This window comes from Cimex lectularius, unplaced genomic scaffold, assembly GCF_000648675.2.
Source record: "Cimex lectularius strain Harlan isolate CLEC.00 unplaced genomic scaffold, Clec_2.1 scaffold231, whole genome shotgun sequence".
Classification (NCBI taxonomy): domain Eukaryota; kingdom Metazoa; phylum Arthropoda; class Insecta; order Hemiptera; family Cimicidae; genus Cimex; species Cimex lectularius.
The window spans coordinates 106,725-127,763 of NW_019392879.1; the positions used below are offsets into that span (position 1 = coordinate 106,725).

Sequence of the window (21,039 nt, forward strand, 5' to 3'; positions counted from 1 at the left end):
ACCAAAATTTTGAATAAAGTAGTTTTTTAGGGTTACACTGCCATTTACTAGGGCACTTAGGTAACAGATTCCCATTGCTCTCCTTTCACCAATAGATTTATCACTATTTTATGTTTTGAGAACGCGGTTACCTTAGTTCTGGCAGTAGGTTTCACTAAGCTGAACAAATTCATCATTCATAGGCTATTTATGTTGTCAGTTAGCATAACTGTGTCGTCCGCATACCTCATATTATTCAGGTATTCCCTGTTGATCCAGACGCCCTTTCAATGCAAATTTTTGAAAGCTTCTTATAGCTTCTGAGTACAGGTTAAAACGGTGATAGAAAGCACCCTTGTCTTACTCCCTTCTCAACTATCATGACTCTGAGGTGACTTTCTCAACTGAAACTTCAGGTTACTGACCCCAATACAGTTCAGATATTAGGTAAAGCTCCTCACAGTTAATTTCAGTGGTTCTTAAAATTTCGATTAGTTTGTACCTTTTTTTTCTAATGAGGTTTGAATGCTTGATCATGTACTCAAAGATTGATGGCAAGTTTGTCAGTACTGTTATAGAATGGATACAATTTTATTATACACAAATATATTACCAATTTTGTCAGTAATATTGTCATTGTACATGCTTTTGCATTTTACTATGCCACAGTTGGTTTGTCTCTGTCAGCATTGAAAATGGTTTTTAGAATAGGACCAACAATGTTCCCTTGTGGGATGCCGGCTAGTATCAGTATGATATCTGAGCTGCATCTCACTCTGACCTGTAGGTTGAACAGGATACATTAATAAATTGCGGGTAGGACCCAAGAAATACATTGTTCTCTAGAACAAGGAAATGGTGTTGATGATTCTGAAACCTTGATGGATCATGGAATGATGTGGATAGAAGATGAATAGGTGAGAAGGATGATTTTATGTGAATCTAAGATGGGTATTAGGGGGCCGTGGTAGCCGAGTGGTTAAGGCGTCAGACTCTCGGCTAGTAGCTCCCGCGGTCATGGGTTCGATCCCCACCTTCGCCTCTGGACATTTTCTGATGCCTAAGGGGACCGGAATTGAAAGAAATTGACACAGCACTCATCAATGGAAGGGGCGGGATTGGATCTCAGCGACCCTGAATTTGGTCCCAACCCCCTTCAAAAATGAGTTTCTTTGATGGAAGAACACCGGCACAACGGGGGCTGAAGTTCACATTTGTGTTGCAAGCCCCCCCCCCAAAAAAAAAATATGGAGGCAGGGATAAAGTACAATAAGCTGCAGTGCTCAGGAGGGAACTCCTCCAGTCTCTGGTGTCCATTGTAAAGAAAGAAAAAAGAAAAAAAGATGGGTATTAAATAGTTTAAAGGTAACTGAAAGGTGAGGTGAAAGGATTTTTACATCCTGAAACATATTTGCGAAAATAAACAGATAATGTAACAAAATAAATTTCTTTATTATTAATTTTTTGAACAACTGATCGCTAAATAACACACTTTTTTACTAAATGAAACTAGCTACAAATACCTTCTTCTAAACTATTTTATTTTAATACAATCATCTATTAAGTAATAACAAAAATTGTTATGCAGAAATATATTTACATTTTCAACGATTCAATTTTACTCAGTAGTGATCAAGTTATAAAAGCCTAATTTTGAGCAGACTTTACCAAAGCCGGGCACTCGCCCTTGAACTTTTCGACAATTGTATTGAGCACTTTGTGCGCAACGTCGTAGGATGGGTTTGTATCCTGGCGAACCCGCTCCATGTACTCAGCCAATTTGGGCCTTCCTTCCCTTGGATCATAGCCCGCAAGCCCTTCAAAACAAAAATTTAATAATTAAAAAGAAAACAAGAAATGTGAAACTATATTTACTTGGCTGTTCCAGTTCTGAAACGGCAAGCAGGTCAGCAATTGAAATTTTATCACCACAGATGTACTTTTTATCCCCCAACCATACATCTTGTACAGTATTGCAAGTGTTTACCATAAGCTCTTTATGTTTTTCGGCAAGCTTGGAATTTGGAGCGACTTTAGTCGCCATCGGCGTTAACCACTATTTCAAAGAATCAATTTATTATAAAAACTAAAAAATTATTTAAGAAATTTTTAATTACCATGATCCTAAAATACATCCCACAGGCGAATCGTGTGCCTAAATGCTGCCATTCGAGATATTCGTCAACCTTTGCCTGCTCTTTTACGTCATTAGGGTACCAGTGGTCATCGACGTTATACCGCTTGGACAAATAGCGAAGAATTCCAACACTGCAAGATTTAAAAATTCAATATTATTAAACATATTAAAATTTAAAAAATATTTTTAGTCTGGACATTTTGTATAACCATTTTTGCATTATCAGGGAGTACACACGAGTATGTTTAACTTACACATCTTTCAATGTTTTCCTTGGTGGAGAAAATATGTGAATGTGAGTTTTATAAGAGAAACTAATCAGCTTTTTACAATAACATACCTCTCCTTTACAACAAAGCCATCATCGTCTATAACTGGTACGAGCTGTAATGGCGTGATTTTCTTGAACTCTTCGGTTTTGTGTTCCCCTGTCAAATTAATTTTCAAGATTCAAATAAAAAAATCTTGCAATAGTATATTTATGTCGGTTTGTCGGTCAGCATCTTACTGTGAGCTGTTTGATCAATCCTGATTATGTGTGGTGATTAGTGACCGTTAATTGATAATTATTCAGAAATCGTGAGATGCGGACTGGTGTGATGTAGGTTTCAGAAAAACATTTTCTAAAACCTCCATCACACCAGACCGCATCTCACGATTTCTGAATAATTCCTGATTATAATAGCCTATTCTTTCTCTATCTTTTTTTAAATACTTTAATCAATTTAATTTTTTTAATGACAATACAATATTGGTATAAATAATTTCAAGTTTCAAATGGTCAAAGTGATGTCAAGAATATTTTTGCATACAGGTTGAATTTAACCAAGAGAAAAAAAACTCTTCTTAAGTGCAAATAAATATTTCCATAGGGTTTAAAACGCAGAAGATAATGATAAGACTGTCAGTCTTGATATAAACAGATATAATTTTGACAAGAGGGAGACAAAAAGATATAAATCTAATGGTCGATGTTTACAAGACAGACTGTCTTGTTTGAGCTTTAAGCAGTTAAAAATTGATGACAAACCTGTCAGAACTGATACAAACAAATACAATTTTAATTAATGCAGGTTTTTTCAAACCTGTTACTGGCATGTCATTACTGACAAAAATCAACCGAGGGCTCATTGATGTAATAACAAACATTAGGAGAAAGGGGTTTATTACTCCAACGAGCCCTGAAGAAGGAAGCCAGATTGTCCCTGAAATGCTCCAGCAGTAATACATAGGTTGAAGCAGATCACTATTTCTTTATCCGAATCTATCATAAAAAAGAATTTTTTAAGATACTCTTTTTTTTAAACAATGGTTAACAAACAATTTAACCAACGAAAAGAACTAGTAAGATGATAATCTGTCTGTACTGATACAAGTCTGGTTTATAAAGAACAACATGATTAATGATTAAACTGCCAACTTTTTTTTCTCAATAATATATCTGGCCTGTCATTACTGATACAGACACGGTTTAAAGTTAACAGTGGATAAAGTATTATCATTCTATTCGCACATAATTCCATCGTGTTTCAAATAGTCAAAGGCTGATGAAAAGCCTATCGTTATGATACAAACAATCTGAGTTAATAAAAAACAACATGATCAAGTATAGTCAAATCGCCAACTTTTTAAAAAAATAATGTAACAGTTAACAGGCCGGACATTACTGACACAGACAGATACAATTTAACCAAAAGAAAAGAATGAGGAGTCTTATAACACTGCAGATACATATTTCCATCAGGTTCCAAACTGTTAAATGCTGATGGCAAGCCAGTCGTTACTGATACAATTTAACCAAGATAAAAAAAATGGGTTGATGACACTGCTGACACATATTTCCATCATGCTTCAAACTTTCAAAGGCTGATGACAAGCCTATCGGCATTGGTACAAACAATTTTAGTTAATAAAGAACATGATAACATAAATCTAGAAAGTTGGTTTTTTTAAAAATATTTTTATTGCTAATGCAATATTTCCAAACTTTTTTTGGGCCATGTCCTGCTTAGACTTTTTCAAATCTTTTCTGCCCTATTCCTCAACCCGACGTACATATCTATAATATTAAAATGGTCACTGAATAAAGTTAAAAATTATTGGGAAAATCACAAGAGAAAAATGGAGTGTTTAGTTAAAAAAATAACCAACTTTCTAGATTTATCTGATCATGTACTTTATTAACTAAAATTGTTTGTATCAGCATTGATAGGCTTGTCATCAGCCTCTGAAAGTTTGAAGCATGAAGGAAATATGTGCGTGCAGCATTATCAAATCATTTATTTCTCTTGGTTAAATTGTATCAGTAATGACTGGTTTGACACTGGCATTTGATCAAAAGTTGTCATCCTTGATCACGTTTTTTATAAATCAAACAGTTTGAATCAGTATTAACATGCTTTTTATCAGCTTTTGACAGTTTGAAACATGATGGAAATATGTACCAAACATATTGGAAAAATGTTATTATATACACTGATATGCTTTAAATTGTGTCTATATTAGTAATGACAGACCAGGTATATTATTTTTACAAAAATGTTAGCAGTCCTTGCTTGCTTGCTCTTAATAAACCAATTGGTTAGTATCAGTACTGGCAGGCATTTCACCAGCCTTTGACAGTTTGAAACTTGATGTAAATATGTGCCAGCAGAATGATAATATTTTATCCATTGTTATGCTTTAAACTGTGTCTGTATCAATACTGACAGGCCAGGTATATTATTTAGAAAAAAAAAGTTGGCAGTTTAATCATTAATCATGTTGTTCTTTATAAACCAGGTTTGTATCAGATCAGTACTGATATGCTTTTGATCAGCCTTTCTAGATTTAGAATATTTTTATCACCACATTAAATTAAGATTAACAAAAAAATAAATAAAATTTGAACAATCAGATAAGATCAAACTGCCAGAAAATTTAATAATGCAATACAAGTACAAACAGACATATTTTATCCTTAGATCTGAATGACAAAAAATGCTGTCAAAGGCAGTCGATTCCAGAAAGTCTTGCATTTGACATTGAAAAGTAGCGATAATTACCAAAGCATTAAATGACAGTCATTTTTTGCAGGTGTAAATTAAAATTTCAATCATAAAAACTTGGCGAGAGCACTAAAATAGAAATTTAATAATTATTTCATTCGTAAACAGTTGAGATAAAAAAAGAAAATCAGTTGCAGAAATAGCGAAAAATGTCTGTCATCAAAACTAGCATAAAGAACGTGATTTTCTTTAAAAAAAAAAAAAAAAATTACAAAAAGATAAGATCAAGTTTGACTTCATTATAGAAAAAAGTTATAGATTTTACCTTTTCCCAATCGTATCGGCACGGGTTCGAAAGGGATTTTATTTGTCTGGAGGAAAATCAAAAGACTCCTGGAAGGCTGCGAAAGGAGGTCGTAGTAGAATTTGAGCCTCGACATCTTCCCTCTGTCAGTGTTCAATTTGGTAGTCTGTGTCAACAAAAGGCTATTTTTTGTTTGGTATCAGCCAGCCCTTGAGCCTAAACGAATATCGTCTTTTATTTTTGATGTAACCTCGTATTTCTATTCGTAGCGCTAGCGTTTGAATCATAACTGACATCATAAAATCATTGGATCATTGGAAGTGACGGTCAGGGTTCTTTTCTCCAAAAATGAAACAATTCATTTATTTTATGGACAAGAACCAAGAAAAAACAAATGGGAATTTATAATATTTATATATAACAAAAATAAAACAAATATGAAAAAGATCACAGGTAAGAAAGTTAGTTACACATAAAAAGAGAGGCATCTAGAAGATTATATAAGCAACATTATTGGAAAAAATGTCATTTGTTCAATGATCATGTTCTTCTCTATTCTACTGAATAATGAATGCTCTCACATTTTTTCACATCATGGAAATATGTGTTATCAACTTGTGTCAGTAATGACAGGCTTGTAACATTATTGAAGTTTTTTTGCCAGTTTGGTCATCCCTGATCATGTTCTTTATTATCTAAAATTTTCTGTATCTTACTGACAGGTTTGTCATCAGCGTACGTAGTTTGAAGCATGGTGGAAATATATGTCAGCAATTTTATCCACTCATTCTTTTCTCTTATACAAATAGTATAAATTTGTGTTAGTAATGATAGGCCTAATTATTGGTACTTTTCAATGTTAAATGAAAGTCATTTTAAATAGACTTCCTTTGAAAGCATCTCTTGTTGTTCTGGTCTAAGGATAAAATATATTTGTTTATATCATTGATCAGTAATGACAGGCTTGTCATCAGACTATTTTAATTTGGGAATCCTTCATGTTCTTAATTAACTAAAATTGTTTGTATCTGCACTGACAGGTTTGTCATCAGCCTCCGAAAGTTGGAAATATGTGTCAGCAGTGTTATCAACTCGTTCTTTCCTTTTGTATAAATTGTATAACCATTCATTGCTGACAGGCCTAAAATATCGAAAATTTTCGACAATTTTATCACCCTTTTTGTATAAAACAAAATTGTTCATATCAGTGCTGATAGACTTATAGCTTCTGACAGTTTGCAACATGAGTAGGTTTATAATGAACCTCATTTTTTCTTGGTTAAATTGTATCAGTAATAACAAGCTTATATCATTCTTGATTTTTTTAAAAATCAATTTATCATCCTTGATCAACGTTCTTTGGAAGTAACGGGTTGTGATCATTATTGAGTCACCACTGTCAAGGGTGAAAAATGAGAAACAACCGCGCAATAGAGCAGTTCTTCAAGATCCTGAAGAACGAATGGGGCCAATGGCTTACCAAAAATTTGGTGATGCAGTCAGCCATTATCCATTCGACCTCCTCACTCTTTTTGCTTGGTTAAATTGTATTAATAATGACAGGGCTGTAACATTTTTAAAAATAAAAAATGTTAGCAGATTGATCACCACGAACATGTAATTTTCTGACTCTAAATCTCACTTAGAATCTGATTCCAACTCAATTGATACTAGTTAAGTCTTTGAAACACAACGGTGGAACCCTGGGTTTTGCTGAAGAGCTGGGAACATGATCTTGCCTTGGTTGAAGTAGATATTTAGAAAGATGTCGATGAGGGTGTAGAACCCAGCTAGGCCTTGGTGCACTGCGACAATATGCTTAATGCTTATAATAAAAATTGAGAAATAAATTTTTCTGTTTATCAAAGACTTAGAAATAGAATATGATGCAATTGATTTTTCTGATTTTAATTAATATATTTTTTATTGGTTTGGAATATTTGCTAAGAAATTAAAGAGACAATTTCAGATGACCAATTTAAATGGACATCTTTTTCTTTGGGATTTTTTTACATAAAAAATACTTTATTCTCTTCAAAATATATAAATAATATGTTCACATCATAATACGTTCATAACAGCCTTTATTTTCAAGTTGCAACTAGGGCAAAACTTATTGTCCTTATAGATTTTGAGCGCACATTTGTAGCACGCGTATAAATGAACAATTAAACCGTGGATGAAGCCTCCGTTTTTGGGCCTCAACCCGCAGACATTGCACAGCGAATCACTTTTAGGTGAGTCGAACGACTGCACGATCACTTCGTCCTTCAATACTGAATCCGGCGACAGTACAGTTAAGAGTTTCCCGCGTTTCTTCTTCCTCCCTGGCCTTTTCGGTAGAAAATCCCTCCTCAGCTGAAATATTCAAGAAAAAAATTACGAATGAGTCATTCCAATTATTTTAATCTGTATTTGAATACATACCCTTTGACACCTGATACAGTATGGAAAATAAGGGTGATGGTTAATATCTCTGCAGCGTATACAAAATTTATAAGGAGCAGGACAGCATACCTTCGTCGGTTCGGTAACACAATCACCTCCAGATTGTTTACTCTCAGAATCTTCAACTTCAATAATTTTCGGGTTTAATCTTGTCATCACATTTCGAACATCCTTAAACAGTAAATAAACAAGTCAACTTTTAATTCATAATAATAGGAGTGGTTCCTGGGGCAAAATTATTAAGTCTCAGTCTCAAATACACTAATACAAAATTGTAATAACTTCAGACAACTAAGCAGCCTTAAAATAATTAACTAGTAAAAAGGTACAAAATAAACAGTGAATGCATTCAAAATCTCCAAAACTTGAGAAAACGACAACCTGACTAGGACACAAAGGAATTAAGGTTAATGAAAAATCAGACAAAACCATTGACCCTAAGAATTTGATCTGTATGCTGTAAAGTGAATTCATCTGGCTCCATTACATCTTCGACCAAAGAAGACTTGTAAGTGATCCACTGGTAGGAAAATGATGGTTCACAAAGACACAAATGCAAACAATTCCCGTAGTTGTTTTAGCACAACTTTTTGTTTTGAGCTAAAAGCCATTTGCATTTCTTCAAGACAGTGTAATATTCATAATTCCAATCACCTACAAATATTTTCATTTAAAAGACTTGTCCCTTGTTCAATCTTCTCAAGATAAGGACTTCACTAACACCCTTCACTCTTAACATGTTAAATCTACTCTTAGACCTCCTACCACAGTATATAATAGGGAAAATTGTAACAAATACGAGTCTGTTTCCCGTAAGCCTTCCACTCTTGTAGTTATTAACTTTTAATACAGAAGTTAATCCTATGTCCCTGTAGTTCTGCTTCTATCCCAGTCCCCACTTCATAATCCTGAGGTTGGTTATCACAACAGGTAAACTAGTTGGTATCATCTTCAAGTAATCCTCGGGCAAGAGGTGCTTCTTTAAAGCTTCCACTAATATACAATACCATTGTAAGAGAGCACATCTTCAAATAATGTAGCTCCTTTTACACGAAGCAATAGATGTGCAAATAAAACCTATTTGTCGTTGTTTATTGCTACACCATACATTCTTCCATTGACTTTATTGCCCCCTTTCTTCTGAAATACCCACTGAAGGTGAGGAGATGTACAATAGCCGACAGAAGAATTACAAAGATGGTCTGAGTCTGTGCTAAGCCTGACCTTCCCAACCCCTCAACCTTTAGTTCATTACATGAATAGTTCAAAACCAGGGGCCTTCCCTTTGTATAATTTATTCAAGAACGTTTTTGGAGGGTTGAACTGCTTTGTTTGCTTAATTGATATACCCATGGGGTATTAAAAAAACTGGCCGTTTTCTATCTTACCTCGGGGCTCGATGAACTGAATTTGTCATCAAAACGGTAGAACCTTTCTCCTTCCGACATCGAAACGACTTCAAATTCGATTCCATGCTCTTCATACGCACTGCTGTCAGTCAAATCAGAGCTGTCCTTGGTACAATCTTAAAAACAGGTTAATTAAAAATTTACAAATGAATTACAGTAAAACCTTTTTAACAAAACTAAAGAGGGGGGGGGGTTCGGATAACACAATTTTTTGGATCCAAGGGGGCTGTTGGTCTGAGGTAAAAGAATTTTCTTTAAATGTCCATTTAGTTTGCAGTGTCCTGTTAAGAATCTGAGCATTACAGGTACTTGTACTAGTAGAACTGTAAACTTGTAACTTGTTTTATGAAACCGCCCCCAGGTTTATGCAGTATCGTGTGGGATCTCTTTCCATGTCGGTGAGATTAGCAAATTATAAAAAAGTACGAAGGAAAGCAACCAAGACTTGGGTCTTGTTTTATTTGTAAAGATTGAACTGGTTTGGTTTCAATTTACCTAAATACCTCTGTACTTCTTCTGATTTCATTGAGGGGTCGGCAATTGTGGAATGACATCAAAAATTTACATTAATCTCTGTGCGCCTCAGCGACCACTAAAAAACCATAACTTCTTACTCTTCTTTGCCTTGGATAATGAGATTGCTGAATCATTATTCTAATGAAATAGATGTAAATACATGCATTCATATTGCACATAAATGCATTCAGTTAAGGTCAAATCAAAACGTTCACTTAAGCCATGTGTTTTTGTTATTGTTTTATACTCAAATGTTTTCTTTTTGTAATAATGCTGCTTGTTTTCCTCGACTACTCCACTTTTATACTTATTCTGTTGGAATTATAAATAAATAAATAAATTTGGACTATTTACCATCACAGGAGGATGTCGAATGCATCTTCTATTTTTGAATGAGTAACCTCTCGCCCTGGTCCGTGGATGTGCTATTATGCTAAGCAACGGGGAGGTTCGTCGATGAGGCGAAGTCAGGTGCGGGTGCGACAAAGAGCGCTTGCTGTGTCATAAAGAACAATTTCATTCACACTGAAATGGTATCCATCAATTACATAAATTTGTGGATTTAAAAAAATACCTTTTTTTTTAATTTTTGTTTGTTTTACTTTTACGTTAAACTTTTTGGACACTGCGAATTTACATCCATCATCAGTATCTTATTTTTTTAAACTTAAAATTTTCATTATACAGGGTGACAACGTTTTACAACATAAATTTTTTTACAGAAATGATAAAGCCGGGATGAGTAGTTGTTCATCTTTTTAAAATATAGTTCTTACTGACAATATACTCTTACTATCTGAATTTCAAGCTTAAGAGGCGAGCTTGTAACACCGAATGATAAGCTTTAAGCTTTAAATCTGGGTAGTTGAAAACAACAAAGTGTCAGTAAGAACTTTCTTTTAAAAAGTTTAAAAAATGTATTGATCAAATCGTTCAAAGTACTGCAAGGTACAGTCTTAGGCCAAATTTTGTTTCTTTTATGTATTAATGATTTTTGGAAAATTAAATTCTCTGGAAAAATATTTAGTTATGCAGATGATACTTGCATTGTTTTCTTAGGTAATAATTTAATTAATTTAACTAAGACCATAAATAATTATATGAAAATTAAACTCAACTTTCTACTTTTAAACACACAAAAATTTAATGTATTACCCTTTTCATTAAAAAAGATTACAAATACTAATAATTTAAAATTTCCTTTTCATACTTGTGGTGATAATGAGGGCTGTGGTTTGCCTATCCCTTTTGCTTACAATGTTTGATTGATATCTTGGTTTGACATTGGACTCAAATTTAAGATTTAATTTACATATTGATTATTTAATTTCCTATCTGAGAAAACTGTTTTATAAATTTATAATTTTACGCTACTTTGTGAAAATTGAACTCTTAAGGGCAATATATTTTTATTTTGCACAATCCATAAAATAGCCTATGGTTTGTTTCCTGTGGGGGGGGGGGGTTACTAATAAATGCTACATCGAAAATCTGGATTTCACTATAAACTCACTACAGGGTGACAACGTTTTACGAATTTTTTTAAAATAGAAATGATGACAGCGGGATGAGTATGTTGTTTATCTTTTTAAAATATAGCTCTTACTCACAGTTAGTCGTTTTCAACCATCTGAATTTCAACCTTAAGAGGCGTGCTTGTAACACCTGATTATGAGCTTTAAGCTTTAAATCCAGAAGTTGAAAACAACAAACTGTCAGTAAGAACTATCTTTTAAAAAGTTTAAAAAGTTTATTGATCAAAACATTCAAAGTACTGTAAGGTACAGTCTTAGGCCCAATTTTGTTTCTTTTATGTATTAATGATTTTTAGAAAATTAAATTCTCCGGAAAAAATATTTAGTTATGCAGATGATACTTGTATTGTTTTCTTAGGTGATAATTTAATTAATTTAAGTAATGATAATAACGGTATAAATTTTTTTAGCTAAACTCAAACTTTCTACTTTTAAACACAAAAAACTAGTTACATCAGTGAATATAACACAAGACACAATTCATAGGCAAACTCACATTTTTACAATGTAAAAGCTATGCAATATTACAATTTTTCATTAAATATGGCACTTCGTCTTTTTAATAAAGAGAGGATCATTATTCAAAAATTCAAAAACTGCAAAGAAAGAAAAAATTTTATCATTTCAAACATTTTAAATTATTGTTCAGACATTTTAACGCCAAGATTTAATTTCGTTGGTTTTCTCATACTACACATTTATTCTGTTTGTTTATTTGTTTGTTTTTTATTATGGTTTTTAAAGATATATTCTGTTTATTTCTCTGAGGATCTCCAAAAAACTCCTGTTGTCTAGTATAAGCTTTGCTTTTTGACAGCAGGCAGGGATATCCTAAAATATTATTATTTGTTTTAAATTTATATGTACTGTGCATTCTTTCAAATAAAGATTTATTAATATTATTAAAACTCGTTAGAAAATGGGTTAATAAGACTCAAAATTCTATTCAGAGGATATAGAAAAGTTGCCATCGCGTTGGGAGAAGTGTATTGAAAGCGATGGAAGGTATTTTAATTAATTCAAAAAATTTAAGTTCATTTAATTGTTTTTTCTATTTGCTTGGGTTGAATAGAATTTTGAGTCATTATTATTAACAACTGCTGAAAACGAATTTTCTAATGACTTTTGATCAATAAATTTTTAAACTTTTAAAAAGATAGTTCTTACTGATAGTGTGTTGTTTTCAACTTCTGGATTTCAAGCTTGAAGCTCATCATCAGATTGAAGGAGTTACAAGCATGTCTTTTTTTTGTCTCTTAAGTTGAGAAAGAGCTATCTTTTAAAAATATTAAACAACATACTCATCCTACCTTTATTATTTATCTAAATTTTTTATGTTGTAAAACTGACACTCTGTATATAATAAAAAGTTTATATAAAAAAAATAATAAGATGTTGATGATAAGTGCAAATTCCCGAACCATCCAAAACATTTAATGTAACAATAAAACAAAAATTATATTTAAAAAAAGTTTAAAAAACTATGTACCTGTTGGCTTTGCAGTTACATTTAGAAGTAGAATTATTTAGGTATTTAATGAAAATTGGGATATTAGATTATAAATCAGGATTGAAGGAGGTGCTTGAGAGCTTACAGATCTATCCCATTGACCAGTGACAAAAGGAGTGGTTTATAGTCGATCACATTATATTGAGTTTTGACTGCTCAGTGTTTTGGCGTTTTTTTTTTTCATTCTGAAAAAAGATTATACCACTTTTATACCTTTTTATTAAAAATGATTAAATTACTTTTACCATGTCTCTGTGAAAAGTATTTTCTACATCCATAAAGAGGCTGGGATAGTTTTCATATTCATTGTATCATTCAACCATTTACTGCAGTAGTTGGTAGATAGTATGTATTCTGGCAGTTTTTCAGTTACTAGAGCCACTACAGTTTTTGCTTATTTTTGGTTCAATTATGTATATAATCAAGCATATTTTTTCAGAGGGTCTTGAATTGTTGGGCCTAGATTTTGAAGATTTAGGAACATTGATTTGCACCAAAATGTTCATCTCCTTATCTCTACCTTGAATTTAATATTACTTTTAATCTTCTTATTATATCTGTGGGTTCAAGGTCATTTTCCAATCCAGAAATAGTACCAGAAATGTATTGTATCATCGTTGTATAAAGAATGTCATTTGTATACAGAATGAATGAGTAAATTGAATTATTTGGCCTTACTTTACATGTCAAGATGAATCATTGCTATGTAACGCTCTGTAGTTTTAATCATGATGACTTTTGCGCTTCTGGTCATGCACATTAAATATGCGTATCATGCTTATTAGACTTGTGTAGAGTAGAGGCACAAATATTATCAATACGAAGTACATATAGTTCATTATAGACAGTGGTCCCCGAGCTATTTTGAAAGGGCTTTGTTTTCATTTGGGCATAATTTGGTTTAGGGGTAGTCTAGAAGATTCGTGTCGTTTAATACGTGAAAGCACAGTGTCCCTCCTCATTCAATACGTATTCATTCATTCACGTATACATTCACATAAAAACTAAAGCCCGATCTGCCTTTACTTACTGCCCGGTGCATTTTGGAAAATGGATTCATGTTGACCCAGATCCCCCTGGCTGCTGCTCATCTTCAGGCCTAACAATAAAAAAGTTGTACTTACAACAACATATCGTTTGGAAAAAACATTATAATATAAAAAGTTAAAAAAAAGCTCACTTACTTTGGATTTTTCTCGGGTGCATTCTCTTTCTTTTCAGTGACAGCAGGAAGAGGTTCTTTCTTTGGATGCAAATTTTTAGCTCTATTAGGGCGAGTATAAATCCCTTCGAGGATATCATGCTCGGGAAAACCTATCGGGCACCGTCTTTCAGGCTGAGCACTAGTCGAGGGGCGCCCTCCTTCATCTTCGCTTTCATCAGGAGATATGGTGCATAAAAAGAATTCACTGGTTAATCCTTTACCTGGAATATATCTTCTTTTGTCCCGTTTCCTTTCCAATTCTTGACGTTCATGGAACTCGGGACGATCAACAGTCGAATACTTGAAATATTTCAGTGCTTTATATGCCGTGTAGATACACAGGGAGGCACCAGCCACCCTTATTGTTATATTAAAGACTTTGTTCCACATAGTGGTAAATTAATATAAATATTGGTTTAGTTTTAAAAACAAAAAGAAGTTGTTTAAGTCACCTTCTATTTTAAAACTGTCTCTATGGAAATATATATCAAAAATTAAGCATTTCAAAATTGGTCAATTTTTAATATGTTTCCATAGAGACAGCTTTTAACCCTATTTGTATCCGGTGGAGATGTATATATTGTATATCTCTATTCTATAGTTGGCAACCTTAGGTACAAATGAGAAGCTCGCATTTTAGCATATCGACTTAGTTTTCATATAAAGGCAGAGTCAGAAATCAGATCAAGACGATCAAATGATAACAGTTAAAAAAATTTAAAAAAAAATGTGTGGGAGACTCTGAAAAGGAGGAAAAACACACAGAGGGCCGGTGATGACCTAAGCAGTTTGTTGGACCATAAACTCCCATTATACGTATATTTTTTAAGGACAGCTTGAAACATGCATTAGTTTTTTATGGTCTTTTAAATTAGATTGATATACAGGCTAACAGCCCTGGTTGGTTTTGCTAAGTAGAACATAGTTCAGTGCGACCAAAACGAAGTTTATACCTTGATTCTTTCCTGAGAATCATCACATTTTGGTGATTTTAATCTAAAATCAATTTTTTTTCTCAGAAAATCATAATCGCAACTTTAGCATCATTAAAATACAATGCTGCTCATCAAAGGATTATTGTATTATTATTCCCCTTTATTATTATTAATTTTCCACCTTACCAATCCGTCAACCACGGTTATTCCTTTCCTTTATCAATTTCCTTCATGTTTGAAAAAAAAAATTAAAAAGCAATTACACCACTAAAATTACATTAAATGGAGTACGTTTTCTGAAATTTGCTGATTTCTAGGTTTGGAAGAATTATTTTTCAAGTTCTGGCTAAAATGCTTTACAAAGTTAGTATTAATCACATCTTATTGGAAATTTAACGTAGTTTTCAATGGTGCCAACGGATTTTTCCAAAACTTTTTAGTTTTGGCGTTATCATTGTTTATTTGAAGCAAGGTCGTGAAATCTCAAAAAAATCAGAAAAATGGGAAAAAATTAGCAATTGTTGACTTTCGGACCATAGTTACTTAGGACTTTTTGGTTTCATTTTGAATGTAGAATCTACTGGCAAAATTTCTTACACGAGTAGCCCAACACCTATGTGTGTGTGTGTGTGTGTGTGTGTGTGTGTATGTATATATATATATATATATATATATATATATTATAGTGATAATACACCAATATATATATATATATATATATATATATAACATTAAGAGCTATTCATTGCTAAATGCCAATCGATCGAGAAAAGCAGTATAAATTGTTGGGAATAGCCCAAAGTACAATATATATATATATACATTATTATGTATGTATATACATATATACATAATCCTAGCGTAGAAAATCTTATAGTCAAAACCCCGTATAAGTTAATACTCATTTTTTATTATTACGTACGTGTTTTTAATTATAAAGCATTGAAAGAATTCGTGTAAAAAAAGCGTCAATGATTTATTTGCTTGACGAGGCTAGTTCATGTTCAAGTCTGACGTATAAGAGTTATTTTTGCATAACTCACAGGTGTTGTGGTGTAAGTAGCTGCATATTTGGCACACTGAGACTATTTCTCATTCTATACGAACTCTGAGCTTTTACTCATTCCACTCCTATTTTCATTTCTCAGTGTGATATCGTCCAATTGGAAACAAACAACTGAGAGGTTGGATCTTTTTGAATAGACAAAACGAACTAATGAATAATATAATTGTCTAATATTTATTGTTTAAATAATCTTGTAAAAATACCGGGTTTGATGTAGATTTTCACAAAATAATTGTGATAGACGAGTCAAACTTATTTGGTGCTTAGTTCTAAGTGCAAAAGGCGGCGGTTAAGGTTTGGAAAATAGGGATTACACGGCTTTCGTCCGCGTTAGCTCGTATTTTCTTTGGGGGAGAAGGGAAAAGCTCTAAATGTCTTAGGAGATTGGATTTAGATTCTCTTAGAACGTTGTGCGCCTTGTTTCGCTATCTCCGGCTCTCAAGCCCACTTAACCGGGCCGGAATCAAATGCGCTTAACCTCAGAATGGATTGATATTTCCTTGAGAATTAACCACTTTGGATTAGACGTGAAAAGTGTTCTGTTTACGACCCTTAGTTCTTTCCCGGCCAAGATAATAAATATCTAAGGTACAGAATGTGTATTTTCTCTCAAAAAGGAGGAACTATGATGAACTATAATGAAACTAACAAAAGCTCCAAATTCTGGGCATCAACGTTGAAGGAAATTAAATGTGCAAAGAAAGAAAACCTTTGAGACACAACAGCCGCCACATATCAATGGTTATACCTCAGGGCAACGAATATTATTAACTGTGTATAAATCTTTGTGTGGTTATGTTCTTTATATGCTACTTGGAACGAATACATTTATTATCGATAATTGAGTCTCTAGACTCCTCAATCCACAAGGAAAATCGGTTACTTGAGTACGGATGGATGATTGTTGAGTGAATGAATGAAATACTGCTAACTAAAAAGATGTCGAATACTCTGAGGTAGTATGAAACGAAGTTTGTGCGAATGTAATTTATTAGCGTGTATGAATTGAGATGAAGATTGCTTTCACGATTAATTTATCTATTACTGTGAATAAAGGAACTTGTATTCTAACTCGAGAAATATTGAGTATTCTGGTGCTTTATGAACGATGTTTGGTGTGTGAATATAATTAATTATCTTGAATGGTGGGACTTGTTCTCCAACCTCCTCGAGGAATATCGACTGAATGAATGAAGTCTGGTCTGTGAATAATATTTATTAACGTGAAATGAGAAAATTATTCCTAAATCAGTTCTAGCAATGTCCAGCACTCTAGGACAGTGTGAATGAAGTCTGGTTTTTTGAATGATATTTATTAGCGTAAAATTAAAAAAATGATTCCTAAATCACTTCCAGGAATATTTAGTACTCTGGGGCAGTATGAATGAAATTTGGTCTGCGAATGGTATTTATTAGCGTGAAATGAGAAAATTGTTCCTGAATCACTTCCAAGAATATCGAGCACTCTGAGACAGTGTGAATGAAGTCTGGTTTGTGAATGGTACTTATTAGCGTAAAATTAGAAAAATATTCCTACATCCCTTCCAGGAATATCGAATAATATGAGGCAGTATGGCACAGAAGTCTGGTCTGTGAATGGTATTTATTAGCGTGAAATGAGAAAATTATTCCTGAATCACTTCCAGGAATATTTAGTACTCTGGGGCAGTATGAATGAAATTTGGTTTGCGATATATATCACGTACTATAGAGCAGTGGGAAAGTGCTAGCAAGAATGGATTATGGTTTTTTTTCTTACGTCAATATAGACAACTCGGAGCATTTATCCATCATTGGACAGGCACATGCTAGAATATCCTCGTTTTTCACTCTCTGGGAAACGGAATAATGGGAAAAATTTGGGTAAAAATTCGAGGATGGAAGAGTGGGAGGACGGTACGGAAATAGCGCCATGCCGGCGTTATTTGTGTGTACGCCCACGCACATTTTCGCCCGGCTTTCGACACATTCAGACAGTCGGACTCGACCGCTTGGGAAATTGCTAGGAGGTGAGTACACTGAGCCTGTCTTAACAGAGGAAAAAGGTCGAAATTTACGGCTTTATATAGGAAAAAAAGTGGGCGAGCCGCGGAATTTCCGAGGGGATGGCGGAAGGGAAAATAGCCAGGTTTTTTAAACGTTAAACTCGGACTTTTATCGATCCTGACTTGACCAGCTTCCAAATGTCAAAAAATTCTATAAACACAATATATAGTTTTTTTACAACGCCAGGTTTTATATGACAAAAACAAAAGTTGGCTATTTCTTGCTTACTATTTTAAAATTGTCAATTAATAAAATAAGACATTAATAATTTGGAAGGCCGAAAGAATTAATTTATCATAAACTCAATCTATATTTCATTTTTTAAGTTGAGTATAAAAAATGTCAATGTTAAATAACATAAACTTTAACAAATAACATTGCTGATGCTGGCACAACGGTGGATGTTGTCTTAAGCTGTTTATATGCTATATATTTAAAAATAACTACCACAAATTATTTGTTTGAAATCTCAGTATTTCATTTGAATTTATTAAAAAACTTCGTTTTACATCTGCTGAACGGGTAATTCTAAGTAACAAAGGCTAAGAAGTAAACATAATAAATAAATATGATATAATAGATAAGAATTTTCTTATCTTTCTCGGTTGCCTTATTATTTAAATACGATATAAATTTATAAGTTCAATTATGCTAAGTACATTACAAAATCAATTATGATCCCGGTTTAAATGGTCAGTCTTTTATCTGTAATTTCTTAACAAAGCCTCTAAAATCTTTTATAGATTCTTTTTGTATTCGACTCTTCCAGCAAAAACTTTCAGCTTTAAATTGCCAGTTTTGACATTATTTCTTGCATTTTCTTAGTTAATATGTACTGAAAAAAAAGATATATAGAAAAATCCAAACGCCAGCTAATCAAAATATTAAATCCAAAGCAGCAGGCAATAAGTGTAATGTACCATTCTAATTTTTGCTTGTCCACTATGTTCATTGTCTATTTTTATATGTTTTATTTGATTGTTCACTATGTTTATTGGCTAGTTTTTGTCTGTGTTATTTGATTTTGACGATTTTTTCTTTTTTCAGTGCCTTTTTATTAGGTTAAAGTTGCATTTTACAACTTCTGTATTATTATTATTTTGGTTTCTTTAGCCTGTGTTTAGTGAAGATATTTTTTCTAATTTTTCTGTTTTCGTTGTACACTATGTTCATTGTCTATTTTTATCTGTTTTATTTGATTTTTACGATGAATTTTTATTTAGTACTTTTTTATTTGGTTAAAGTTGCATTTTACAACTTTTGTATTAACATTTTTTTGGTTTCTTTAGTATGTTGCTAATGTAGATATTTTGTCTAATTTTTTGGTTGTTCACTACGTTCATTGCCTTTTTATTTGTTTTGCTTCATTTTCTTTCGTTTTGTGCTTTTTTAATAAGTTAAAGATGGGAATTAATTTTGCCCAGGATAAAACGTTGAATTATTAGAATTACCCCATTCCCTTTTTCACACAGTGACCACTTTTTTCCCACTTAGCACAAAATGTCACCATTTTGATTCCATGTTTAGAGAAAAGAATGTACAGCTATAAAGCTTTTTAAACGAAGAGATTATGAAATTTGCCAAATTACCGTGAATTCTTCCAACGTGTTGCAGATTTAGTTTTTCTACAAATTTTAAATCAAGCAGTTTTGGAAAGATCTAGTTTTGTTTTCTTTTTTACCAAAAATTAAATTGAAAGTTCTAGAAGACAGTTCTTAATGGAAATTTAACGCTCTTTTCAACTCTTTTTTTGGTTTACCTAAAATTAATAATTCAAGAGAAGTAAGTAAAAATAAAATAAATTTTGAAAACTACAATTCGGATTCGTTTTAAGCCTTCAAATAATATTTTTTATCAATGAAAAATAGAAAATGTTGTACTGAACTAGCAAGGGCATTTTTTTAGTCTTCTTATGTTGTTTTCATTTAAAAAGATTTTATCCAAATTCATTCTGTTGAAATACCCTTCAAAAAAGAGCCTATAAATCTAGCCTATATATATACATATAATGTTTTATATACATATATATACATATATATAATGTTTTTGTGTTTTTGTTTACTGTTTACTAACATATCTTTCGATCTAGTATCACCAAAAAAGTTTTACTAAAAGAAGTAAAAATTGTACAACAAATGAACATGGCTTCATGTTTCATTGATGAAGCTGGAAATGTTGCTGACATCTCAACCAAAAATGTTGACCATTGTGCCTCGATAATTCTGGCAAGTGCAAAGTTAGAAAAATAAAACAAAAAACTTTCGAAAACTGCAAGTCATGGATGCACTTTTTTTTGATAAAAGAAAAAATATTTGTGTACAATTTTCTAATGAAAGATAACAAGAACAAAAGGGTCGTCGATGGTCGCAACGCTTAAGGCGTTGACTCGGCGCTAATGATTGTAAGGCAAAGGTTCTAGGTTCGAATCCAGCCGCCCTGCAATCGAACCCGACAAACTTACAAACGGGCTTTTTCAAAAACACCCGGGGTTCGTATAACCTAATCCAGAGGAGTTAGAGATTTTTAGGTGGAACAACGCCGATAAAAAAATAAATTCTAAAAATTTATATTTTTTTACTTTAAAAAATCCTGTTTAAGGTCTTTAAAGAGTGACTAAAAAGAATGTCGTTTTTTAAAAACAATCTGCTCGGCCTATTTTGCTGGAAGCGTCTTTTCGTTTTTGCTACTTTTCAACTGTTTAATCTCATTTAATACAAGCCTGCTTGTGATAATCTCATCATACGGAAAAAATGTATCGACTGATGTATAACAACCTTGAAATATATGCAGAACAAACGCATAAAACCATAACAAAAATTAGGTAAATTCCTGTAGCTAGTATTTCCTATGCTTTATTTACTAAATTAATTAATAAAATTCGTAAAAAAATTACGAAAATAAATAAAATGTAAAAACTAACAAAAGAAAAAAGAATCTCTTAAAGTGAAGTTTCTTTCAAACTA

At 32.7% G+C, this 21,039-nt stretch overlaps 3 protein-coding genes across 5 annotated transcripts in view; 1 reads left to right on the forward strand and 2 right to left on the reverse strand.

Moving 5' to 3' along the window:
* Positions 1–1,499: 1,499 nt before the first annotated feature.
* LOC106674273 (glutathione S-transferase theta-1-like) lies at positions 1,500–5,746 on the reverse strand. Its single transcript, XM_014406898.2, has 5 exons — positions 5,429–5,746; positions 2,457–2,544; positions 2,097–2,247; positions 1,855–2,035; positions 1,500–1,796 (listed from the first exon to the last, which is right to left on the reverse strand). The coding sequence occupies exons 1-5, from the start codon at positions 5,541–5,543 to the stop codon at positions 1,627–1,629; spliced, it is 705 nt and encodes a 234-aa protein (XP_014262384.1). The 5' UTR covers positions 5,544–5,746; the 3' UTR covers positions 1,500–1,626.
* Positions 5,747–7,400: 1,654 nt separating this feature from the next.
* LOC106674211 (E3 ubiquitin-protein ligase Mdm2-like) lies at positions 7,401–14,272 on the reverse strand. Of its 3 annotated transcripts, XM_014406816.2 has the most exons (8): positions 14,010–14,272; positions 13,071–13,924; positions 12,911–13,010; positions 10,135–10,276; positions 9,760–9,856; positions 9,244–9,380; positions 7,835–8,026; positions 7,401–7,765 (listed from the first exon to the last, which is right to left on the reverse strand). In XM_014406816.2, the coding sequence occupies exons 5-8, from the start codon at positions 9,788–9,790 to the stop codon at positions 7,469–7,471; spliced, it is 657 nt and encodes a 218-aa protein (XP_014262302.1). In that variant the 5' UTR covers positions 9,791–9,856; positions 10,135–10,276; positions 12,911–13,010; positions 13,071–13,924; positions 14,010–14,272; the 3' UTR covers positions 7,401–7,468. The 3 variants fall into 3 exon arrangements, with proteins under 3 accessions (XP_014262302.1, XP_024084771.1, XP_024084772.1); XM_024229003.1 differs by lacking the exons at positions 12,911–13,010; positions 13,071–13,924; positions 14,010–14,272 and having other exon boundaries at positions 10,135–10,287; XM_024229004.1 differs by lacking the exons at positions 9,760–9,856; positions 12,911–13,010; positions 13,071–13,924; positions 14,010–14,272 and having other exon boundaries at positions 7,406–7,765; positions 10,135–10,285.
* Positions 14,273–17,952: 3,680 nt separating this feature from the next.
* Positions 17,953–21,039, forward strand: part of LOC106674210 (basic-leucine zipper transcription factor A) — an 88,415-nt gene continuing 85,328 nt past the window's right edge. The window contains exon 1 of the mRNA XM_014406813.2: positions 17,953–18,039. The gene's annotated coding sequence lies outside the window, so the exon portion shown is untranslated. The remainder of the gene's footprint in view (positions 18,040–21,039) is intronic.